Source organism: Oncorhynchus keta, chromosome 4 (genome assembly GCF_023373465.1).
Source record: "Oncorhynchus keta strain PuntledgeMale-10-30-2019 chromosome 4, Oket_V2, whole genome shotgun sequence".
Classification (NCBI taxonomy): domain Eukaryota; kingdom Metazoa; phylum Chordata; class Actinopteri; order Salmoniformes; family Salmonidae; genus Oncorhynchus; species Oncorhynchus keta.
The window spans coordinates 26,129,307-26,152,696 of NC_068424.1; the positions used below are offsets into that span (position 1 = coordinate 26,129,307).

Below are 23,390 nucleotides of genomic sequence, written 5' to 3' on the forward strand. Positions count from 1 at the left end.
CGATGCCAGCTGTGCTGCTGTTTGTGCTACTCTGTGTACTCTGATAAGGAGCGTTAGTGCATTCTAACATCATGGGTCAGTTTCCAAATCCAGCTGCGGTATATCCCTGACAGGTTCTTTTGCCATGGTCCTAGTTTTTCTTCTGCGCGTCGTTCACTTCCTACAGCTGAACTTTTCCAGAAGCCTCTAAAGAGGTTGTTAAATTAATAATCATTGCGGGAACAACTTACTGTAACCGTATCCACAAGTAGCTTACCACTTGGTGACAAGTGACAACTGCCGTTGAGTCATCCTACTAACAAAACAGTGATTTCTCAAACCACCAAACCTGTTTCTTTACAACAGAATCTAACCCAACAGACATTTATCTCCCCACCCCCCGACGTTGCTCTGTTGTGGGTGCCGAATAGGGCGAGGTAAGGTCATAGACTGGACTGTTGGAATACGGCCAGGAACACTTAACTCCACTCCTCCGACCATCAGTCCTCACTGCTCTCGGCAAACCACTCACTGAACCTCTTGATCTAACTGAGAATTGATTTCCTGGGACCAGTGTTGGGGTTATTTTTTTTTTCCAGTACCCCGGCGTTCATAATTCAGTGTTGGCGAAAGCCTGCTGTAAACCTTCCCTGTCTCTTTGCTCAGTTATTGGATGTTGAGTTTGAAAACAGCCTTATCACTCTAATGGTAGACCAGCATGTTTTGGAGGACGTTTGGTCCACGGCTCAGTGCCATACACATTGAAGAGTTTGGACTAGACCTTTTGAATAAAGTGCACTTATGTCCTGCCGTCCAATCACAAGTCATAATGGACTACTGTACTCGACCTCACCCCCTTTCTCCTTTTAACTCATACAAATACACAAGGCATTTGGAAGAGAATATTGTTTCTTTATGGATCATGGGGAGGATTTGTATGGGAGCAAATATTACGCATGCGCTGGTAATGAAGTAACTACCGGTATACAGAAGTAGATGACGCCAACTTATTGTTACGACGCTAACAGTGCAAACGCTACCTAACAAACTCTAGTTAATTCTCTCTTCTCCAAGATAAGGGAGACTCAAAGTCCAGAGTCCTGTCTGTCTGTGGCATGAATGGAATCCTCTGTCTGTTGGCTCCGGCCAGCATTCCCTCCCCTGAGAAAACCGTTGGTTTGACTACCCGGCCGGCCCTCGGCTGACATTGGTCCCCTTTCATCTCCTCGGAGGAAGATCATTTCCTCTATGGCTCTTCTATACCCGATTGGAGCCCGGGAAAGGCGAGAATGGGAAAACGTTGACATTTGACGGTGATCATTTTTGATAGACTTCATGGTGGTTGTGATGGTTGTGCTTGTTGTGATGGGTAGAACTGTGACTGATCACCATCACTTGCCGAACTGAACAGTCATCTCTTCTCCATAGACGCTGTGAGAAAATCCCTGTTGCTTGAACATGAAAACAATCCAATCAAAAAGGGAATCTTGAAAAGAATGACTGTTCCTCTCCAGCTGATAAGACGGAGCCTTTCATAGCTCTTCTGCACCCCGTCACAATACTCTGCTCTCATTACTGTCAGTCTGCGTGGGATCGTTGATATCTCCAGCGTCTTTCTCAGTCTTTGGAAGCAGCATACTTCAGGAAACAGTCTCGACACAGTACAGTGATGACAAACAACCTCAGACAAATCTCAAAGAACCGTCACACCCCGGGTTCTTACGGCTGAGGAAGGCCCAGTGCTTCCCTGACTCTTAATGTAAGTGTAGTTGGCAGAGAGTTTGAGTGTCGCCCTGACATTCAATGGTGCATACTGTGTGGCGTGGTCCCCTGGGAAGGGTCAACTTTAGAGATCCTCTCTGTGTGTGTGTAGGCCTTGGTTAGACCTGGTTCATACCGCAGTGTGTGCACATGCATACCTCCAAACTATTCACACACACACACACCAACACATTCACTCTCACTCACAACAAACTTTCTCCCACTCTTTCGCTCTCTCTCAAGCACACACACTTTGTTGCTATGCAAATGCCCATGGGTCTTAACAGAAGTGGTGGACTGGAGCCTATAAATGAAAGGATGAGACAATTAGTCAGTTTTAGAGCAGTAGGCGATTTATCAAACAGCCATCATTTACAGAAGCAAAACACTCCTTTCTCTTCATGAAACTTCAATAATGTATCACATTTTGGCCTTGGGCTTCATTGTTTTATCAGCCTTCTAACATTGAAGATTTAGTTATAATGGATTGAAATATGCATTGTAGGACCCTGTGTATTTACATCGGACTATACTGACGTATGAATCAAGTATAGGTTTCTGTGTCTAATGAATGCACATGCTTTATGCCTGTAGTTTAAAAAAAAATTATAATATTGGATTCTCAAACGATTGCATTGCTAGTAGACCTTATTCCTGGCGCTTTGCTGAGTTCAGATGGCACAAGTCATCCATTGAAATAGCCGGAGGCTTACTGTTTCAAAAGGGCACATACGCTACCTACCTTCCTAAATGATAATATCCGGGAATCACCATTACTCAAGAATTAGTTATTGGTGGTAGAAGTGAGTTGTCTTCACTGTAGTCTTTGTTCATTTATGACTGCCTTGAACAACATGTCACTAACGGTTTTGGAGGGAAGCCAAAGGCATCATGGTCTGTACATAGCGGGTCATTACGGCTTCCGTTCGGCTTCCATTATGCACTGTAATTGATTTTGCTGGTGTGTACCAGCTACGTAAAGGGATTGCGAGCTTGGTGATGAAAACCGCCACGACATGATTCAATTAAACCTGCTTTAGTTACTATATGACAAGGTTGTAATTCAATCAAAGGTCCCTGCTCTATGTCCCACAGCTCTTGTATAAGGCACTTATCATATCTCCCCCCGTGTCTCTAGACGGTGGACATCCACAAGGAGAAGGTGGCCAGGCGAGAGATCGGGATCCTCACCACCAACAAGAACACGTCGAGGACCCACAAGATCATCGCCCCTGCCAACATGGAGCGGCCGGTCCGATACATCAGGAAGCCCATCGACTACAACGTGCTGGACGATGTGGGCCACGGGGTCAAGGTGAGCTTCGTGTCTCCTGTCGTTCTCTCTTTATCCCTCGTCTACATTTTGGGGTCCTTTCCTCATTTCTTATTTGTGTCAAGTATTCCAATGGTTCTCCATCCATTATTTCTATACAACTCATTTACAACATTTTTCTGTCACTCTCCCTCCGTGTGTGTTTATTTTCTTCTCTCCACTTTCTCTCTCTCTCTGTTTGTTTAGTTCCATTTTATCCCCTCCCCCTTTACTCCATATCCTTGTCTTTCTCCCTCTTCCTCCTTCTCGCTCTCTTTGTCTTTCTCACCGTCTCATTTTCATAGAATAGAATACACATAGCTGTCCATGCAGGAATATTCTCTGAATATTCTCTGTTGGACCCAGGGCGGGGGGTTGGAATCAACTAAGGATTGATAGAATTGATAGCTTTCTAAAAAAAAAAAAAAACTGAGCTACTCTTAGAGAGCTCTGTGAAAAGGGTGAGTAAAGGGGTCGTTCCACCATTTAGGTGCCTTTTTGAGTAGGGTAACTTGGTGTATGTAGGGTGTCCACCCACTCTGGCCAGAGTACACTTTGATGATGAAATTGGTACTTCTTTTTGTTATAAAATACATTTTACCAAGACAAATACGCTTCTTCATGTTCCGAGTCATTCGGTAGGTTCTTTCTCTAGCATATCATTAACATGATATCTGAAAAGTCGGACTTCGTAACCTAATACATCCGATAATTAGCACTGAGCACTGCTGACTGAGCTGTGCAGGTTCCTCGCAACCGCAGGTTCCTCGCAACCGCTTATGAGGATTTTAAATTCTGTGGTCGTTCAACGTTGTTTCCGCAGGTCATTAAAAGTAAAATTAGGATGACACGAGCTGAAATAAATGTAAAAGGATTTGAAAATAAAAAGATTATGCAGTATACGCTCAGTGCTCTGTTGAGAGATGCTTGTTTTTGTTAGAAGTCTTCGAAAAATAAAAGGAATTTCGAATTAATATGTTCTAAAATATGAAAATACTACGTCATGTCTCAATCAATATCCATTTTACCTCCATTGTTTTATCTTCTCAGATTCAAGGAGAAATATGATGAGTTCAACAGAAAGTGAGCCTGTCAGGTAGCCAGTAGACTTTATTCTTGCACAGAAACCTGCCTAGCTGAAAACAATTATCTGGCCTCCATTGATTTAGTCACCCTAACTCTGGCCATCATACAAGGCTAAAAACTCCAATAACTTTTGAACAGATTATGATTGAGACGTTTCATTTTCAAATAGGATTATCTACACAATTAACATTTTATTTTACCTATCAAAATATGCATTTTTGATTGGGGATACTACTTTATTTCACCTCATTTTAAAGGGTATATGTAAAAAAAATATATATATACTGTAATCTTCGGAAATGACTTTGTCAAAGCAACAAAATAACTAGTGTTTTACAATGATGGTGAAAACTTGTGGTTGTGGTCAGAAATGAAGTGGGTTAAAATCTTCCTAGAGGTCAGAGGATGCACAGAGGGACATATCAAAATGTAGAAAGTATTTTTATTTGTCACATACACATGGTTAGCAGATGCTAATGTGAGTGTAGCGAAATGCTTGTGCTTCTAGTTCCGACCATGCAGTAATATATCTAACAAGTAATCTAACAATTTGTTGTTTGTTAGCTATAAAACATCTGATTTATTGAATTTTCCATGTCGTCTATATTAAAGGCACTACATTTAATTTACCAGGCTTTTAAAATTCAATATTTGTGCACAATTTCTAGTTCGCAAAAGGCACCCATTTCATGGAACAACCCAGAGATTAATTTGAGACTTTTTAAAAGCACTTACTTCTGAACCCGCCCTCGTGATCAGTTTCTCCTATTTCTCTCTGATATTGAGCTGGGCTCTCAGAAATAGAGAGTAACAATTTAATGAAGCCATGGTAACACTGAAATATTGTTTTATTTTCAAGTTTCTTTCAAAGCATTCTCTCAAGACTTGTGTTCTTTAAATGCAGCCCATACTTTGTTGCTGGCAAACAAATCGAGTAGTAGAGACCCTAGGGTTAATGTTAAAGGTTATATAGGCCGTTATGACAGCGGCTTCAGAGCCCCGTTGACCGGGGCCATTTTGTGACCTCAATCTCCCCTCCGATTGTAACCCCCCCATAAATCAATCAATCGCTGCTGTCGGGCAGATTGGATTAAGTGGCCACCATTGTCGACCAGTAGAAGGGATGGTCAATGATAAGGCAGGATAAAAGCAATCATGTCACTCTCAATTTACAAGCCCACAAATCACATAGGACTTGTATGTCACAACAGAGTGGTGTGTGTGTGTGTGGGGGCTGATGTAAACTGAAAAGGCTTCAAATAACCATGTTAACCACCATGGCGCTCTGTCATGTCATAATGTCCACACACAGGTGACAAATCATGGTTGGTCTAAATGACTGTAAGCTGTTATAACACTATCAAGATACCTGTCATATTACATTGTGACAACCGAAAGATGATTGAAAACTGAATAAAGAGTAATGTACATGTACCGTAAGCTTTGATTTAACGATGGAACATCATGTTTCGACTTTAGTCCATCCGTTTGAAGTCTGCTGATATTTCAAATGCCCCTTCGTCAATAAGTGCAGAGTGAAGGTTTATGGGGCCTTAGAATGATCTACTGTAGCTTTATTCCACCTTTAAAGGTTCTCACTCCCTCTCTTTCACATTTTGGAGCCCATTACCATTATATGCATCCTTCCAAGAATCATTTGATGTTTCCATTTGGAGGACCTAACACCCACTTGTCCCACTGGATGTAATCCACACTGATTCATTGTGCAGTACACGTCTGGTGGTTGTGAATCCCACATTAGGCTAGAGGCTGTTAAGAGTGGGAGGGACTACGCGCAGACAGAACCTCACTCACTCACTCACTCACTCACTCACTACATAAGGCCTGGGAAGGCATTTATTACCCCTCTCCTCTCACAGCCCAGAGAGGAAGTCAATATTTAACATCAATACTCTGCATTAATTGATATTCTGCCTACAATAACAGAAGGGGGGTGTAGCAGAAAGCTGTTAGGGCCCTATAGAATCACTATGCCATGCTTTACTTACTGACCATAATCAATGCTGCCAAGATGGCAGTTTGAATAATGTCTAATCTCCAGCCAACTGTAAAACTGGCCACATGAGTCTGTGTTTAGATATCACACATTCATTTAAATCATGTGTATTTGTATGACTAAATGTGTTAATAAAAGCTTTTAGTAAGTAAACATTGACAAAAGGCATAATCTTGTATTATTAAAGGTCCAATGCAGCTGTTTTTATCTCAAAATCAAATCATTTCTGGGCAAGAATGAAGTACCTTACGGTTTATTGTTTTACATTACAATGGCCAAAGAGAAACTAAAGTAGCTTCTTAGCAAGTTTCTCAATAAATAATTTTGCTAGGACTGTCGAGGAGTAGTTTTGAAAATGACCTGTTATTGGCAGAGCGGTTAGGAACTATATTTTCAAACAACACATTCTTCCCACAGTTGTCAAGTTGGCTGGATGTCCTTTGGGTTGTGGACAATTCTTGATACACACAAGAAACTGTTGAGCGTGAAAACCCCAGCAGTGTTGCAGTTCTTGACACAAACCATTGCCCCTGGCACTTACTACCATACCCTGTTCAAAGGCACTTACATTTTTTGTCTTGCCCATTCACCCTCTGAATGACACAGTGCATTTGGGAAGTAATTCAGACCCCCTGACTTTTTTTCACATTTTATTACGTTACAGCCTTATTCTAAAATGGATTGAATAAAACATTGGCCCTGTCAATCTGCACACCATACCCCATAATGACATAGTGAAAACAGGTTTTCATACATTTTTATTAAAAACAGAGGGAGGTGACCAAGAACCCGATGGTCACTCTGACAGAGCTCCAGAGTTCATCTGTGGAGATGGGAGAACCTTCTAGAAGGACAACCATCTCTGCAGCACTCCATCAATCAGGCCTTCATGGTAGTGTGGCCAGATGGAAGCCACTCAGTTAAAGGCACATGACAGCCCGCTTGGAGTTTGCCAAAAGGCACCTAAAGGACTCTCAGACCATGGGAAACAATATTCTCTGGTCGTATGAAACCAAGATTGTACTATTTGACCTGAATGCCAAGTGTCATGTTTGGAGAAAACCTTGCACCATCACTACAGTGAAGCATGGTGGTGGCAGCATCATGCTGTGGGGATGTTTTTCAGAGGCAGAGACTGGGAGACTAGTCGGGATCAAGGGAAAGATTAACAGAGTAAAGTACAGAGATCCATGAAAACCTACTCAAGAGCGCTCAGGACCTCAGACTGGGGCAAAGGTTCACCTTCCAACAGGACAATGACCCTAAGCACACAGCCAAGACAACGCAGGAGTGGCTTCGGGACAAGTCTCAATGTCGTTGAGTGGCCCAGCCAGAGCCCAGACGTGAACACGATCTAACATCTCTGAAGAGACCTGAAAATAGCTGTGCAGCGAGTCTCCCCATCCAACCTGACAGAGCTTGAGAATGTCATACCCAAGAAGATTCGAGGCGGTAATTGCTACCAAAGATTCTTCAACAAAGTAATGAGTAGAGAGTGTGAATACTTATCTAAATGTTTGGAGATATATATATATATCTCCAATTATATATGCTACAATTTCAAAAAACAGTTTTTGCTTTGTCATTATGGGATATTGTTTGTAGATTGAGGGGAAAAAAACAATCCATTTTAGAATAAGGCTGTAACAAAATGTGGAAAAGGTCGAGGTCCTAAAAACTTTCCGAATGCGCTGTATACACAATCCATGTCGCAATTGTCTCGGCTTAAAAATCCTTATTTAACCTGTCTCCTCTCCTTCATCTACACTGATTTTGAAGTGGTATTAACAAGTGACATCAATAAGGGATCATGGCTTTCACCTGGATTCACCTTGTCAGTCTATGCCATGGAACGAGCAGGTGTTTTTAATGTTTAGTATATGTACTTAGTATATGTGACAATACGTAATGTATATACAGTACCGGTCAAAAGTTTGTACACACTTACTCATTCATGGGTTTTTCTTTATTTTCTACATTGTAGAATAATAGTAAAGACATCAAAACTATGAAATAACACATATGGAATCATGTAATAACCAAAAGTGTTAAACAAATCAAAATATATTTTCTATTTGAGATTCTTCAAAGTAGCCACCCTTTTGCCTTGATGACACCTTTGAACACTCTTGACATTCTCTCAACCAGCTTCATGAGGAATGCTTTGCCAATAGTCTTGAAGGAGTTCCCACATATGCTGAGCACTTGTTGGCTGCTTTTCCATCACTCTGCGGACCAACTCTTCCCAAACCATCTTAGTTGGGTTGAGGTTGGGTGATTGTCATCTGATTGTCATTGAGGCCATGTCCTCTGATGCAGCACTGCATCACTCTCCTTGGTCAAATAGCCCTTACACAGCCTGGAGGTGTGTTTTGGGTCATTGTCCTGTTGAAAAGCAAATGATAGCCCCACTAAGCACAAACCAGATGGGGTGGCGTATCGCTGCAGAATGCTGTGGTAGCCATGCTGGTTAAGTGTGACTTGACTTCTAAATATATCACAAACGGTGTCACCAGCAAAGCACCATCACACCTCCATGCTCCAAAGTGGGAACCACACATGGAGATCATCCGTTCACCTACTCTGCGTCTCACAAAGACACAGCGCTTGGAACCAAAAATCTCAAATTTGGACTCATCAGACCAAAGGACAGATTTACACCGGTCTAATGTCCATTGCTCGTGTTTCTTGGCCCAAGCAAGTCTTCTTATTGGTGGTTTCTTTGCAGCAATTTGACCATGAAGGTTCTGACTTAGAATATGTGGACAACTATAAATACCTAGGTTTCTGGCTAGACTGTAAACTCTCCTTCCAGACTCATATTAAGTATCTCCAATCCAAAATTAAATCTAGTATCGGCTTCCTATTTCACAACAAAGCCTCCTTCACTCATGCTGCCAAACATACCCCCGTAAAACTGACTATCCTACCGAACTTTGACTTCGGCGATGTCATTTACAAAATAGCCTCCAACTCTACTCAGGAAATTGGATGCAGTCTATCACAGTGCCATCCGTTTTGTCACCAAAGCCTCATACTACCCACCATTGCGACCTGTATGCTCGTTGGTTGGTCCTCGCTACATGGGGCGGCAGGGTAGCCTAGTGGTTAGAGCGTTGGGCTAGTAACCGGAAGGTTGCAAGTTCAAATCCCTGAGCTGACAAGGTACAAATCTGTCGTTCTGCCCCTGAACAGGCAGTTAACCCACTGTTCCTAGGCCGTCATTGAAAATAAGAATTTGTTCTTAACTGACTTGCCTAGTTAAAGGTAAAATAAAAAATATATATATTTTCATCGCCAAACCCACTGGCTCCAGGTCATCTATAAGTCTTTGCTAGGTAAAGCTTCGCCTTATCTCAGCTCACTGGTCACCATAGCAACACCCACACGTAGCATGCGCTCCAGCAGCAATATTTCACCGGTCATCCCCCAAAGCCAACACTTCCTTTCGTTCCAGTTCTCTGCTCCCAATGACTGGAACGAATTGACTGGAACGAATTGCAAAAATCACTGAAGTTGGAGACTTCACTAACTTCAAGCATCGGCTGTCAGAGCATCTTACCGATCGCTGCAGCTGTACATAGCTGTAAATAACCCATCCAACCAACTACCTACCTTATCCCCATATTTAAAAAAATAAAATAAAAAAAATCTGCTCTTTTGAACACCAGTATTTCTACTTGCACATCCTCATCTGCACATCTATCACTCCAGTGTCAATTGCTGAATTGTAATTACTTCGCTACTATGGCCTATTTATTGCCTTACCTCCTTCCTCAATTTGCACACACTGTATACCGATTTCTATTGTGTTATTGACTATGTAGGCTTATCCCATGTGTAATTCTGTGTTGTTTTTGTCACACTGCTTTTTAAAATCTTAGCCAGGTCGCAGTTTTAAATGAGAACTTGTTCTCAGCTGGCCTACCTGCTTAAATAAAGGTGGAAGAAAAAAAAACATTTCAAAATGTTGATGTTGAGATGTGTCTGTTAGTTGAACTCTGTGAAGCAGAGGTAACACTGGGTCTTCCTTTCCTGTGGGGGTCCTCATGAGAGCCAATTTTATTGGTGGTTTTTGTGACTGCACTTAAAGAAACTTTAGAAGTTCTTGTCTTTGCTTATTTGAGCTGTTCTTGCCATAATATGGACTCAGCCCTATTTGGTAAAAGACAGTCTTCTCTATACCACCCCTACCTTGTCACAACACAACTGATTTTCCCAATCACATTAACAAAGGATGAAAATCCACAAATGAACTTTTAACAAGGCACACCTGTTAATTGAAATGCAATTCAGGTGACTATGAGTTGGACCGCAGAGTAAAGGAAAAGCAGCCAACAAGTGCTCAGCATATGTGGGAACTCCTTCAAGACTGTTGGAAAAGCATTCTTCATGAAGCTGGTTGAGAGAATGCCAAGAGTGTGCAAAGCTGTCTTCAAGGCAAAGGGTGGCTACTTTGAAGAATCTCAAATGTAAAATATATTTGGATTTGTTTAACTCGTTTAACATGTTTCATGAGCAGAAATTAAAGATCCCCAACATTTTCCTTACGAACAAAAAGCTTATAGCTCTAAAATATTGTGCGCAAATTGGTTTACAATCTTGGTGGTGAACATTTCCCCTTTGCCAAGATAATCCATTAACCTGACAGGTGTCATATCAAGAAGCAGATTTAACAGCATGATCATTACACATGTACACCTTGTGCCACACTAAAATGTGCAGTTTTGTCACACAACACAATTCCACAGATGTCTCACATTTTTAGGGAGCATACAATTGGCATGCTGACTGCAGGAATGTCCACCAGAGCTGTTTCCAGAGTATTGAATGTTTTCTTTACCACTTCAGTGGGCAAATGCTCACCTTTGATGGCCACTGGTACGCTGGAGAAGTGTGTTCTTCATGGATGAATCGTGGTTTCAACTGTACCGGGCAGATGGTAGATTGTGTGTATGGTGTCGTGTTGGTGAGCAGTTTGCTGATGTCAACATTGTAAACAGAGTGCCCCATGGTGGCGGTGGGGTTATGGTATGCGCAGGCATAAACTACTAATAATGAACACAATTGCATTTTATCGATGGCAATTTGAATGCGCAGAGATATATTGACGAGATCCTGGGGCCCATTGTCGTGCCATTCATCAACCACCATCACCTCATGTTTCAGCATGATAATGCACGGCCCCAAGACGCAAGGATCTGTACATAATTCCTGGAAGCTGAAAATGTCCCAGTTTCTCCATGTCCTGCATTACTCACCAGACATGTCACCCATTGAACCTGTTTAGATTGTTCCGGAACGACGTATACGACAGCATGCTCAACAGCCTGATCAACAGTATGTGAAGGAGATGCATGAGGCAAATAGTGGTCAAACCAGATACTGACTGGTTTTCTGATCCACGGCCCTACCTTTAAGAATGTTTTTATTTTTTACAAGGTATCTGTGACCAGCAGATGCTTATCTGTATTCCCAGTCATGTGAAATCCATAGATTAGGGCCTAATGAATTAATTTCAATTGACAGATTTCCTTATATGAACTATAACTCAGTTAAATCTTTGAAATTGTTGCATGTTGCGTTTAAAAAATATATTTTCAGTGTAATTTACTGCATGGTGATGTCACCATTGAAGGCCAAAACTCCCTCCCACCAAATAGGCAGAAATTTCAGGTGGTCTTTTCCAACAGCTCTTACACTAAAACGGCATAATCATAGTTTTCACAATTTCACAGTATTATTCCAAACTCGTACTGTGGAAATATCTATAAAACACCGGAAAATCACGGTTTTGACTGAAACCGTGCAAATCACTGCCCCCCCCCACACACACACACACGATTGGTACCAAATTCATGTACAGTATGTTGCAGTATCCCTGTTGGAGAGAAGAGAGACTAGTAAGAGAGGAGGAATGGAAGGTTCAATATCTTAATGGTATTCACTGAACTCTGACATTCTATCGACCATCTAAGCTGCTGACCCATACAGAGGATCACCATGTTCTCTCCTAAAGCGTATGGCCGCCGTCGTCTTTTTCACAACACTATGGCAGAAGATGAGATGTATTTTCCCAGTCAGCTGCCACTTAATCTAGTCAGCGCATTCAGGAATGCAGGGGAGATGTCAGATGTTGCTTTAGACTTCGTTTCCTCAACGAATGTTTTCTTTTTCGTCCTTGGTAAGTCGTATTAGATACATGGGGAACAAAATATAGCCTCCTTAACTCGGCTGCCAGTGATGGTGTACTTCTAAAAACGTTTACTACCGTTACGAAACCGTTTCGAGCCACTGTTTTTGTGGGGGGGGGGTGCTTGAGTGCTTGAAGATGGCATGTTTATAATATAGTTAGTGTCATCAACATGTCTTGAAGGTGACATCGGTAGTGCTATCTGATGACTCAGACTTTTTCCTCCTAGGGCCCTTAGCTCAGCACTTCTTCTCATCCCTGTGTAAGCAGTATCGGCATACAGCCTGCCCTTTTACACTTTAATCACATCATTCACGTCATAGCCCAGGTCTAGCACTGTGTTAGTGCATTTATGAATATGGATCTGTCACTCAATCAAATGTATCAATCACATGTATTTTATGAAGCCTTTATGACATCAGCAGTTGTCACAGTGCTTTACAGAAACGGAGCCTAAAACCCCATTTTGACTATTTTCTACATTGTAGAATAATAGTTTAGACATCAAAACGAATAAATAACAAATGGAATCATGTAGTAACCAACAGTGTTAAACAAATCAAAACATATGTTATATTTGAGATTCTTCAAAGTAGCCTCCCTTTGCCTTGATGACTGCTTTGCACACTCTTGGCATTCTCTCAACCAGCTTCTTGTGGTAGTCACCTGGAATGCATTTCATTTAACAGATGTGCCTTGTTAAATGTTCATATGTGAGGCCTCCCGGGTGGCGCAGTGGTTCGCGAGACTCTGGGTTCGCGCCCAGGCTCTGTCGTAACCGGCCGCGACCGGGAGGACCGTGGGGACACACAATTGGCTTAGTGTCGTCCAGGTTAGGGAGGGTTTGGCCGGTAGGGATATACTTGTCTCATCGCGCACTAGTGACTCCTGTGGCAGGCCGGGCGCAGTGCGCGCTAACCAAGGTTGTCAGGTGCACGGTGTTTCCTCCGACACATTGGTGCGGCTGGCTTCCGGGTTGGATGCGCGCTGTGTTAAGAAGCAGTGCGGCTTGGTTGGATTGTGTATCGGAGGACGCATGACTTTCAACCGCATGACTTTCAACCTTCGTCTCTCCCGAGCCCGTACGGGAGTTATAGCGATGAGACAAGATAGTAGCTACAAAAACAATTGGATACCACGAAATTGGTGAGAAAAGGGAGTAAAACAAAAAAGTTCATATGTGGAATTGCTTTCCTTCAGCCAATCAGTTGTGTTGTGACAAGGTAGGGGTAGTATACAGAAGATAGCCCTATTTGGTAAATGTCCATATTATGGCAAGAACAGCTCAAATAAGCAAAGAGAAACGACAGTCCATTACTTTAAGTCATTACTGAACATTTCAAGTACTTTATCTTCAAGTGCAGTCGCAAAAACCATCAAGCGCTATGATGAAACTGGCTCTCTTGAGGACCGCCACAGGAAAGGAAGACAAAGAGTCACCTCTGCTGCAGAGCATAAATTGGCTCAGACCCATTAAGAAGGAAATAAATTCCAGAAATGAACTTTTAACAAGGCACACCTGTTAATTGAAATGCATTCCAGGTGACTACCTCATGAAGCTAGTTGAGAGAATGCCAATAGTGTGCAAAGCTGTCAAGGCAAAGGGTGGCTACTTTGAAGAATCTCAAATATAACATATGTTTTGATTTGTTTCACACTTTGTTGGTTACTACATGATTCCATATGTTATTTAATCGTTTTGATGTCTAAACTATTATTCTACAATGTAGAAAATAGTACAAATAAAGAGAAACCCTTGAATGAGTAGGTGTGTCCAAACATTTGACCGGTACTGAATGAGCAGTCTGGTTCAGTCATCCAGGAGGATGCATCTACTCTTTTTGAAACTCTTCTGTTGCATATAAGCATTGGCAAATCCTGCTTAGACTCACTCAGGCCTGAACATTGACCCAACCCCACTCTGCCTTAGCCTTCACCCATTGCTCAGTCCCTACAATAGAGATCGCAGCACGGTGGGATTTTGAGCTACAGTTTGATATGCTAATCCCATTGGTTTTGGACTGGGATAATAACACCCTCCATCAGTCAACACGGAACGGTCCTGTCTGAAAGAACTGGTGCCTGTGGCCTAATAATAAGCCATATTTCAACGACAACAAAGCTTTGGTGCACCCTCTTTTCCAGTGTCACTTTCTTCATTTGAATATACCATACATAGCTTCATTATACTCCATTTGATGAATCTACCTAACATTGGCCTTCCCAAGAACCTCCTGTTTTATCTTGTTTCTTGTGATGCGCTCGGAATGGCCAATAGGGAGCCTGCATAATTGATGACCCACTTGACTTGGTGCTTGTCGTAGTGCAGAGCAGTCCCATGGTGTAAACACTAGCTGTTTCTCTATTTGAATCTCTCAAACATACATTACAGTGCACCTGTCTATGAGAAATTGCTTTTCTTCCTAGAGCATAAGTGCATAGGTTCAGCGTTCATGATCATTTGTAAAATTACACCAAGATGCAGTACAGTTTGACAGTCAGTTTGTACATATGCGCTGAACTGACATTGTTTCCAAAGGGGAAACACAAAAGGACTTTGTGTGTGTTATATATATATATATATATATATATATATATATATATATATATAATAAATAAACAAAATTCTTACATTATTCAGTAGTATGACACATTGAGGTGTTGAAATGCGCAATGGCAACATCCAAATGGATTTGTGAGAATTCCTACTTGTAGGTGTGGTAGATATGAATCAACACAGGGGACAAAAACAACCATTGGACCCCACGCTGTTATGGTGCAGTGCAATGACATCAAACAACTGTTGCCCAGGTCTTGAGAAATGTTTACTCAGTGTAAATAATGTGGTGAAAAGTCTCCTGTAATTTGGGTTCTTTTACCGTTCAGACATGGCGATTTTGACATATACCTTCTCTCTCTCTCTCCCTCCTTCCCTCTTTCTTCCACCTACGTTAAGTGGCTCAAAGCCAAGGTAAGTCCTGTTTGTCACATGACCCATCTTGCTGTAGTAGTCTGCTATTGATAGCTGCTTCAAAAAAAACGACTTTATTCATGTATTTGATTCCTTATTTCCCCCTAAACCAATCCATAGTACAAGTAGGCCTAGTCCAGCTGCCGCTGTAGCCTTCATTATTAGAGGCTTAGGAGCACAGCTTATCGTGTCAATGTACAGCGCCTTCAGAAAGTATTCACACCCCTTGACTTTTTCCACATTTTCTTGTGTTACAGCCTGAATTGAGGTTTTGTCACTGGCCTACACACAATACCCCATAATGTCAGCGGATTACATTTTTAATTTTAATTTGTATTATGTTTACAAATTAATTAAATTAAAAGCTGACATGTCTTGAGTCAAGTATTCAACCTCTTTGTTTTGGCAAGATAACATCAGTTCAAGAGTAAAAATGTGCTTAACGACTCAATACGTTGCATGTGTAGCAGTGTGATGTTGTTCCCCTAGATTATGCACCAAGTTGCACACAAGGACCAATTCAAATAGGCCAGGTCGAGAGGGGATGTTAATAATTTGATAATAATAATAATAATAATAATAATAATTCAGTGTGTTTTTTTATTTAATTACAGCTGCATAACTAATGCTTTTATTTGGTGTACAAACACTTTTTCATATCAATATTGTACATAAATGTGATTGTAAAAGTTTTGTATATTTTGGTTTGGCCCATCGCGGGTTATCTGTATTTCCATACCCCCTTATTTTTCTCTTTTGCCTGACCTTCAGCTAGCGAGGTATGTTGTCCTTGGCTCCGAAATTGTTTAATATAAAACCGTCATAATGTTACACAATGTACTGTTTGTTATATTCCCATAAGTTTGTTACAATGTGGATAATATAAGGATTTCTGTTACCCTAGTTAGCGAGCTTTGTGAAACTTGTTATCTATAGTAACTTGTGAGTACTTGGGACAGTGTTTGAGTGAGTGTCCATGTGCTTGCGCAGGTGCCTGAGAGCTAGGACTGCGCCAAGGGTTAACATAATGTGTGTTACCTCTTCGTGTGCAGGGCAAATAAAAAAATAATTCAACTAGCAGACCTCCGGTTCTGGCAGCGTCCTATTTAAAAGTACACAACGCAGAACGAACCATGCTACACATGGACATACTTTTTTTTATGACTACCTCATCTCTGTTCACCAATCATATCATTTACTGTGAGGTTCCTCAGTCGAGCAGAGAATTTCAACCACACATTCAACCACGAAGACCTGGGAGATTTTGCAATGCCTCGCAAAGAAGAGCACCTATTGGTACAAAAAGTAGACCTTGAATATCCCTTTAAGCATGGTGATGTTAATAATTACACTTTGGATGGTGTATCAATACACCCAGTCACTAAAATTATACAGTTGTCCTTCCTAACTCAGTTGCCGGAGAGGAAGGAAACTGCTCAGGGATTTCACCATGAGGCCAATGGTGACTTTCAAACAGAGTTTAATGGTTGTGATAGGAGAAAACTGAGGATGGATCAACAACATTGTAGTTACTCTACAGCACTAACCTAATTGACAGAGTGAAAAGAAGGAAGCCAGTATAGAATAAAGATATTCCAAAACATGCATCCGGTGCAACAAGACACGAAAGTAAAACTGCTAAAAATGTGTCAATGAAATGAACATTATGTCTAAAATACAAAGTGTTATGTTTGGGGCATATCCAACACATCACTGAGGGCCATTCTTCATATTTTCAAGTGTGGTGGTGGCTGCATAATGTCATAGTTATGCTTCAGTGGAGGCTGGTGGGAGGTGCTATAGAAGGACGGGCTCAATGTGATGGCTGGAATGGAAATCACACATGTGACTCTGTTCCAATAATTCTATTCCAGCCATTACAATGAGCCTGTCCTTCTATAGCACCTCCCACCAGCCTCCACTGGTATAATTGTCATCGACAAGGACTAGGGAGTTTTTTTTTAGGATAACAAGAAACGGAATAGAGCTAAGCCCAGGCAAAATCCTAGAGGAAAACTTGGTTCGGTCTGCTTTTCAACAGACACTGGGAGACAAATTCACATTTTCAGCAGAGTAACTTAAAACACAAGGCCAAATATACACTGGAGTTGCTTACCGAGACGACATTGGACGTTCCTTTGTGACCTAGTTACAGCTGACTTAAATTGGCTTGAAAATCAACGGCAAAACTTGAAAATGGTTGTCTAGCAATGATCAATAGACAATTTGACAGAGCTTGAAGAATTTTTTAAAAAGAATAATGTGCAAATATTGTACAATCCAGGTGCAAAGCTCTTAAAGAGCCAGAAAGGCTCACAGCTGTAATCGCTGCCAAAGGTCATTCTAACATGTATTGACTCAGGGGTGTGAATACTTACGTAAATTTGATTTCTGTGTTTCATTTGAAATAATAATAAAAAAAATATTAAAAAATCACATTGTCATTATGGGGTATTGTGTGTGTGTGTGTGTGTGCGTAGGTGTAGATTGATTAAAAAAATAAATGTATTTAATACATTTTGAGTTCAGGCTGTAACACAACAAAATGTAGAATAAGTCAAGGGGTATGAATACTTTCCCAAGGCACTGTCATTTTAACCTTTATGATAGGTATGTTGACATGACTGTGTTGAATCGCTCTTCATATGTGTAGCTGTGTATGATGATCTTATCCGCTGTATGGGTTTTCCAGATAAAATGATGTATGCACCTTTTTTGAATATTTCTAACTCTTATTAAAACAATAACCCCAGGAGTCATGAAAAACTCTGATGTTAGCTGTGGCGTGGCCTTAGTTATTGGCTTTGATTATATGTTTGTTTTTATGTGCTTGATAGAACACCGTGTCCTAAACAAACATGTCACAATGTTTAGCAGGAAGCCCCTGTGGGTTTTACCTGGCCAACCGCCCTGTGACTTAGTCAAAGACCTGTCTGCTAATTTGCTAGAATGTCTCAGTAATGATGTAGCATACTGAATCTGGGAAGCCTATCAGCTTTAGTACTTTTCTGTTGTCATACTAGTTAGTCTTTTATGCTACCACTATGTTAAATGCCTTAAACTTTCTTGATTTATTCTCTTTCAACAGCAGCATGGAAATAATCAGCCAATCAGAGGAGGAGGAGGAACACTATCGAGGACCAATCCGCCGACACAGAAGCCGCCTAGCCCGCCGCCCGTGACTGGGCCGATGTCAGGGCGTGGCACTCTAGGGTAAGTGGTCTTTATATATATATTTTTTTTTAATGAATGAATCACTTTTTATCTCCACTATTAACTGAGCCAACATTTTAGAAGGCAGGGCGTCTGGTATCCCAGCCGGTGCACAAAGTTAGTCACGTCCTGATCTTTTATATAAAATAGCAGTGTAACACTAAGTGGGCACTAATTCTGGGCTTTAGTGACTGCTGGGGAACATACAGCTGAATGTTGGGGCTAGAAATAGACCAGCCCGTCTGGCATTTGCCTGGAATGCCAGATGTCCAGTCTGTCACTGATCGTGGTGTTGCATTCTATTGCATTCCAACTTAACCTTCACATTTTAAGAGGTAACTTCCACTTCTGAATATGGACATTTTCTCCATTATTTTCAATGAGGAATTTTTGTATTCATTGATCTACAGTGCCTTCAAAAAGTATTCACACCCCTTGACTTTTTGTAAGTTTTGTTGCATTTAAAATGGATTAAATTGAGTGTTTGGGTCACTGGCCTAGACACAATAATGTCAAAGTGGAATTGTTTTTATAATTTTTTTGTTTTGTTTTTTTTATATTAAAAATGAAAAGCTGAAGTCAATAAGTATAAGTATTCAACCCATTTGTTATAGCAAGCTTAAATAAGTTCAGGAGTAAAAATGTGCTTAAATAAGTTCAGGAGTAAAAATGTGCTTAACAAGTCACATAATAAGTTGAATAGACTCACTTTGTGTGCAATAATAGTGTTTAACATTATTTGTGAATGACTAACTCATCTCTGTACACCAACCATACAATTATCTGTAAGATCCCTCAGTCAAGCAGTGAATTTCAACCACAAAGACCAGGGAGGTTTTCCAATGCCTTGCAAAGGGCACTTATTGGTCGTTTTTAAAACCATTTATGAAAAAAGAAAAAGCAGACTAAATCTAAGTTGAACGGACCCCTGATTCTCATGCATTAGAATTCATTCTGTTCTTATTCTCTGTTTATCTCCCCCTTTCTATCTTTGGTTGACTTTGACAGACGCAACACGCCCTATAAAACTCTAGAGCCGGTGAAACCGCCCACAGTGCCCAACGACTACATGACCAGCCCTGCTCGTCTAGGCAGCCAGCACAGCCCTGGGCGCACTGCATCTCTCAACCAGAGACAAAGAACCCACAGGTAACTGACACGGTAGGGAGGCAGGTAGCCTTGTGGTTAAGAGCGTTGGGCCAGTAACCGAAAGGTTGCTGGATCGAAACCTGATCCGACTAGGTGGAAAATCTATCGACGTGCCCTTGAGCAAGGCACTTAACCCTAATTTCTCCTGTAAGTCGCTCTGGATAAGAGTGTCTGCTAAATTACTAAAATGTAAAAAATGTGACGATACCAGTATCGCAATATTTTTTACATGGAGCAGACATCTCTGGTCCTTTTTTAAAAACCTGCTGTATGTAAAATATTGTGTTCTTGGAAAATGTTTGTTTCCAACATAAGGGCTGTTTTCCTGAAGAAGTTAAATCCGCTTCGTGTTTGGTTTCATTGCCATGATAATAACCAGTGAAACACACTCACGCTCGCCTAGTGGTTAGAGCGTTGGTCCTGTAACCGAAAGGTTGCTGGATCGAATCCCCGAGCTGACATAGTTTGTTCTGCCCCTGAACAAGGCATTTAACCCACTGTTCCCCAATAGGCCGTCATTGTAAATAAGAATTTGTTATTAACTGACTTGCCTAGTTAAATAAATGTAATCTGCACGCAGACCGATGGATAGACACACACACATGTACTATTGTCCTTCACTATTGTCCTACTTAACAGCTCTGAATGTCTCTCCCACAGCCTCTGTTCTAACATGGACATGACAAAAGGAACCCTCCCCAAATACTTTGTATCCCCCATGTCTTACAAACATTTCAAATCTCTTCACTTAAATTCATCAGCTTAATGTGCTTTCACACCTCCCCCTCCCAAATACTGTAAATCCAACATTTAACTGACAAGACCCGGAAGGCAGCCGTTTGGGAATGAATGTTCTTCAAGGCCTGCGGCGTAAAGTACTGTACATTTAGACCCCTGCCACGATCACTGAAATGTGTCCGTCAGGAAGCCATGCTGCCAGAGCTGAGATATGAGTCAGGAGTGATTTTGAAGTTGCTTCATTAGCTAAGAAGGCTGTGCTGCTGACTGAGATGGTCATAAATATTACATCACTTTCCTTTTTTTTTTCTCCTGTCCCTCTCATTTTGGCACACATGCTGTTCCCTTTCTTTGCTATTTTCTCTCCCCTTTGTTCTTTCTTTCATTTTCTTGAGCTCTCTCGCTATCTCGCGCGCGCTCTCGCTATCTCGCGAGAGCTCTCTCGCTCTTTCTGCTCTTTCTGGCGCGCTCTTTCTGGCGCGCTCTCTCGCTCTTTCTGGCACGGCTCTCTCGCTCTTTCCTTTCTGGCACGGCTCTCTCACTCTTTCTGGCGCGCGCTCTCGCTCTTTCTGGCGGGCGCTCTCTCGCTCTCTCTGGCGCGCGCTCTCTCGCTCTTTCTGGCTTGCGCTCTCTCGCTCTTTCTGGCGAGCACTCTCTCGCTCTTTCACTCTTTCACTCTTTCTGGTGCTCTTTCACTCTTTCTGGCGCTCTTTCACTCTTTCTGGCGCTCTCTCGCTCTTTCACTCTTTCTGGCGCTCTTTCGCTCTTTCATTCTTTCTGGCGCTCTTTCGCTCTTTCACTCTTTCTGGCGCTCTTTCACTCTTTCTGGCGCTCTTTCGCTCTTTCTGGCGATCTTTCACTCTTTCTGGCGCTCTCTCGCTCTTTCTGGCGCTCTCTCGCTCTTTCTGGCGCTCTCTCGCTCTTTCTGGCGCTCTCTCGCTCTTTCTGGCGCTCTTTCGCTCTTTCTGGCCTAGCTCTTTCTCGCTCTTTCTCTCGCTCTTTCTCTCTCCACCATTGAGTCATGAGAGAGTGCATCTTCAGCAGGGATCCAGGTTTGCCCTGTTTTAGATGAGTAGATGTGGTACCACCATTTGATATGGTTATAATATGCTTTAAACTAATTTGATATGTTACCACACATCTATACTGCAGGACAAATGGTTCACCAAATATCATACATATGTACAATAAATTGTGTTCAATACCAAGACTGCCAGCAAGACTGCCGCTTTTTGTCCTTGCCAATTAAGGTCTTTCAAACCAGGTGTTATTTCATCTGAACTTGAATTACTCAAGCAATATCAGTGACTTTTTCAGTTATGGAGGAGCAAAAACTCAATCAAGTGCAAAAATGACATACCACAGCCTTCTAGGTTGTGAGCTGCACCACTGCAGTATGTTCAAAAACCTGGATCCTTGTGTAATCTCAACCACTGGTGTACTCTCATTCTCTCTCTGACCTGGAAACTTTCAGACACAGAGACCGTGTGCTGCTGTGCTGTCCTGTCTGCTCTTATTGCTCTCCACACACACAATCTCTCTTTATCAGTCTCTGCCATATCTACCTGCCTGAGCCCTGATTCAATAAGTGTGTGCGCATGCGTATGTGTGTGCTGGTGCATGGTGGGAGTCAAGCTTTCACCAACTCTGTGTTGTGGTGGTCTGATTTTCTATGAAATTTGATCTCTGGTGATGTGGTTGGGCTAGAGACAGAGGAGCGTAGGAGGAGTGATGGACCTGGAGATGGAGCACTATAGATGAGGGAGAGAAGGAGGTGATTTGATTTCAGCTACTGAAAGGGATGGCAAGCGGGAACTGACAGTGAAAGGCAGACAGGATGGGAAATGTGCATTCTCACATAGTGAGGCTTATCTTATCTGACGCAGTGGGGGGGTTATCTTATCTGGCGCAGGGGGGGTTTATCTTATCTCACGCAGGGGGGGGGGTTATCTTATCTCACGCGGGGGGGGATTTATCTCATCTCACGCAGGGGGTTTATCTTATCTCACGCAGGGGGTTATCTTATCTTACGCAGGGGGTGTTTATCTTATCTCACGCGGGGGAAGCTTATCTTATTTCACGTGGGGGGGGGGCTTATCTTATCTCACGCAGGGGGGACTTATCTCACGCAGGGGGGCTTATCTTATCCCCCCTTTCCTCATCCTCACTGGATCACATAGTCATAGTAAACCCCTGACTCTTCCCTCCCATCCTTCTAGGTGGAACTGAGCCCCTGTATATGTGATTTGCACTGAGGGGACCCCCTACTGAGCCCCCCCCCCCCAAAAGAGGCCCAGGCTAGACTGGCAGGGAAGGGTATGGGTTAGGGAGCAGGGTCTGGGCCTGGGGGGGGGGGGTTCCTTGCCAGACATTCATCTGACAGCCTCCAGGTCAGCTGCAGGGCAAGGCGGGGCTTATAGGCTTTGACATAATGCCTCTCCTATGTCCTATGTTATTGACTGAGTGTACAAAACATTAAAGACACCTTTCCATGACACAAACTGACCAGGTGAAAGGTGTTAAATCCACTTCAATCAGTGTAGGTGACAGGGAGGAGACCGGTTAAAGACCGTTTCCTGTGTGTATGAAGACTGGTCCACCACCCAAAGGACATCCAGACAACTTGACACATCGTCAATATGGGCCAGCATCCCTGTGGAACGCATTGGACACGTTGCAGAGACCATGCCCAGATTAATTGAGGCTGTTCTGAGGGCGGGGTCGAGGTGCAACTCAATATTAGGAAGGTGTCCTTCGTGCTTTGTACTCACTGTATATGTACTGTATCGACCACAGTGTGTCCTGTTGGTACCAGGTTCAGTGGAATCATGTCTTCTGCATGCAATGTCAATCTTGACATTCTTGATTAATGTAAAGTCCTCCAAAAGGATTTTGAACAACACAATATAAATGGTGTAGTGGTTCTGAAGGGCTTTTACATCTGTCCCTGTGACTGACGGGTTGCGGTGGA

At 42.2% G+C, this 23,390-nt stretch overlaps 1 protein-coding gene across 15 annotated transcripts in view; it reads left to right on the plus strand.

Moving 5' to 3' along the window:
- Positions 1-23,390, plus strand: part of abi1a (abl-interactor 1a) — a 66,701-nt gene that overhangs the window by 29,540 nt on the left and 13,771 nt on the right. For 5 of the 15 annotated variants that reach the window (XM_052504905.1, XM_052504910.1, XM_052504911.1 and 2 more), the window contains exons 3-6: positions 2,879-3,055; positions 15,305-15,319; positions 18,408-18,532; positions 19,541-19,681. In XM_052504905.1, coding sequence (XP_052360865.1) covers positions 2,879-3,055; positions 15,305-15,319; positions 18,408-18,532; positions 19,541-19,681 — 458 coding nt within the window. The remainder of the gene's footprint in view (positions 1-2,878; positions 3,056-15,304; positions 15,320-18,407; positions 18,533-19,540; positions 19,682-23,390) is intronic. The other 10 variants (XM_052504906.1, XM_052504914.1, XM_052504920.1 and 7 more) reach the window with 3 other exon arrangements.